Source organism: Fragaria vesca, linkage group LG2, assembly GCF_000184155.1.
Source record: "Fragaria vesca subsp. vesca linkage group LG2, FraVesHawaii_1.0, whole genome shotgun sequence".
Taxonomy (NCBI): domain Eukaryota; kingdom Viridiplantae; phylum Streptophyta; class Magnoliopsida; order Rosales; family Rosaceae; genus Fragaria; species Fragaria vesca.
In genome coordinates, this window is record NC_020492.1 from 14,500,164 (window position 1) to 14,502,802 (window position 2,639).

The 2,639-nt window shown below is 33.7% G+C and overlaps 1 protein-coding gene across 1 annotated transcript in view; it reads right to left on the reverse strand.

Annotated features, from left to right (window-relative positions):
• Nucleotides 1-2,033: 2,033 nt before the first annotated feature.
• Nucleotides 2,034-2,639, reverse strand: part of LOC101314724 — a 1,588-nt gene continuing 982 nt past the window's right edge. The window contains exon 2 of the mRNA XM_004292480.1: nucleotides 2,034-2,396. Coding sequence (XP_004292528.1) covers nucleotides 2,034-2,396 — 363 coding nt within the window. The remainder of the gene's footprint in view (nucleotides 2,397-2,639) is intronic.

The following is a 2,639-nucleotide window of genomic DNA, read 5'->3' on the forward strand; positions in this document are numbered from 1 at the left end:
AGAGAGAGAGAGAGAGAGAGAATTGGTGTAAAGGAGAGGAGGGCATTTTAGGTACATCGTAAAAGTAAAATAACAGATTTAGCCTTAAAAGTGGACTTATATGAGTAAAACTGTTATGGTGGACTTATGTAGGAGAAAATGTTCAGAATGTGACTTATATGAAATTTTCTAAAAATTAATAGGGTTACATGGAAGGAGATAGGAATTTGGTGACAGAGGATTTTAAGCCCCTTTTATATGAGGATGAATTAAATGACATACAAACTTATGAATAATTTACCTTCCGCACACGGCTGCATAGTATTAATTAACTATTAGCATCCAATTGTGTCCATCTGACAAAGAATTCTGACATGTATTGATAATTTATTTAATGTCGAGATATGTTTCTGATTATGTAATATCATAAAGGTGTGGTTATTACCACTCTATCATCTTCTGTATTCACCATAGATGCCCATTTCACCCTACAATTTTAATTTCAGTACTAACTTCACTTATCTCACTCATTTCTCTTTCCAAAAATATCCTTATAAGACATATCCAATTAAAAAGTTTTTGTTAATGAAAATCTCTTATTTAATTTATTGCAAAACTCTTATTTAATTTATATCAATAAGGCCAATAATAAAGTTTCTGTTACAGGAATATTCCACATGTGTGTGTCTTGGTCTAATGCTAATCAAACAAGGAATCATGATTCTATATAGATATAGGATATCAAAGATATGTTTCCTTGTACAACACCTTATGGTGTTATGTAATCCCTAGATAAGAGCTTCTAATAAAACGATGATTCTCCATTCTCCATTCTCTTTACTATCTATCATTCTCTCAATAATTCCTCCTGAAACACGTTATCAAACGTACACTTTGCTCTAACCCTAATCTGATAACATAAAAACCCTAACCGATTTTTCAAAAAGGAAAAGCCTACATGCCTCTCGACTTCACCGTCCGACTGTTTCCAGCCGCCGTCTGACCTTCCTCTAGCCGCCAATCTTTTTGCTGCAGCTTGCCATCGGCTTTTTCAAGTTTTGAAGTTTTGAAAGTTTTACAGTTTATATATATATATATATATATATATATATATATTCATAATCGTAAATAAGTAACTCAAGAAAGAGATCAAGGAGAACATAGGATGTGGTTTGAGAAGAATGGAGGTGTGCGTGAAATATATCGATGAAATATTTGTATATATTTTTAGATTTCATCACTTTTATAATTGTAAGTTAAAAGAGTGAAAATAAAAACCAGATTTTCTCAAAATTATAAGAGCAAAATAGAAACTTTAAAGGTAAAAAATAAAACGTGAGGTGGAAATAACTGCACCCTTTGTATATTTTAGGTCTAATCAAGACATGATTTTGTGTTCTTGCTGGATGTGATTAACTTCATTTTATTTCTTCTCTTATCTTTTCTCATATATATAAATGAACATTTAAAATACATGAAAAATAATTAATAGAAATAATAAAATGCCAACTTGAATTCATGGGAATTTATTAGAGCTGATGTGATCAATGTCTTGTCATTTAGGATGGGTTTTTGGAATAAAATTTTGGTCCCGATCATTTTCTTTTTTAATCAATCAAATAACTCAAATGCAACTACGAGTTTATTGTGAGTCAAACTCACGACCTTCCACTTACGAGATTGATGCCACTACACCAAATAGTGATAGGCTGTATATCCTAATTAACCAATATTTTTCTCTCAATTTAAACTTAAATAAGAAAATTCAACACAAAAGCACACCAAACGAGTGGCCTGTTCGGTATGATTTGACACGCTACAAGATCTTTTTTGGCCCAATCCCAGTCATTATTTGATTTGGGTAATCATTACTGATCAAAGATATAGTACTCATCTGGTTTTGTAAATATTCTTTATTCTTCACACGTCCCACTAGACTTATCGACTACATATGTAAATAACAATAATCTCGTTTCAATTTAATAAAAGACGCCAAATATAAGAATTTGGAAGAATCTAGAAAATCAGCTTGATCCATCGAGGGACCTTGTTGATCATGATGAACATTGTTGCACATCTCCACCATCGCCTCCAAACGAGAACCTGTAACCATGGTAATCAGCCATTCTATAAAGCTTTCCAACTTTATAGCATTTTGTCTCCAATATTTCCAATGATGCAACTGGAGGGTCATCTAGAGATGACGCCGCTTTATCGTCAAATGCTATTTCCATATAGAGGGAGTCACCAGCTTTGCCACTTCCCATCAGTGGTAGTTGTGTGGAGCTACTCGTACCCATACCTCCCCATCGAAGAATACTAGCACCGCCATTTAAGTCAGTGAATAGGTTGCTTGGCCAATACCCAATTTTCATAGAGCCAGCATAGATGAGCCACCAATTTCCTGACGCTTTATCCTGTAATCAATATGGATCATTTCAATGTGCTTGTGGTAGTATTTCGTTAGAGTTGTTCTAATATATATATATTTTTCTCAGCTGCGGACGTCCGCACCAATGGTTTTGGTGCGGATTTTCATTTTTGCACTACTTTTCGATCGAATTTTCTCATCTCCACCGTCTAGTATTTAGATAATATTGTGTAGATCATCTCTGCAAAATTTCAGCCAATTTGGTGATCGTTAAGGCCCTCAAACTAGA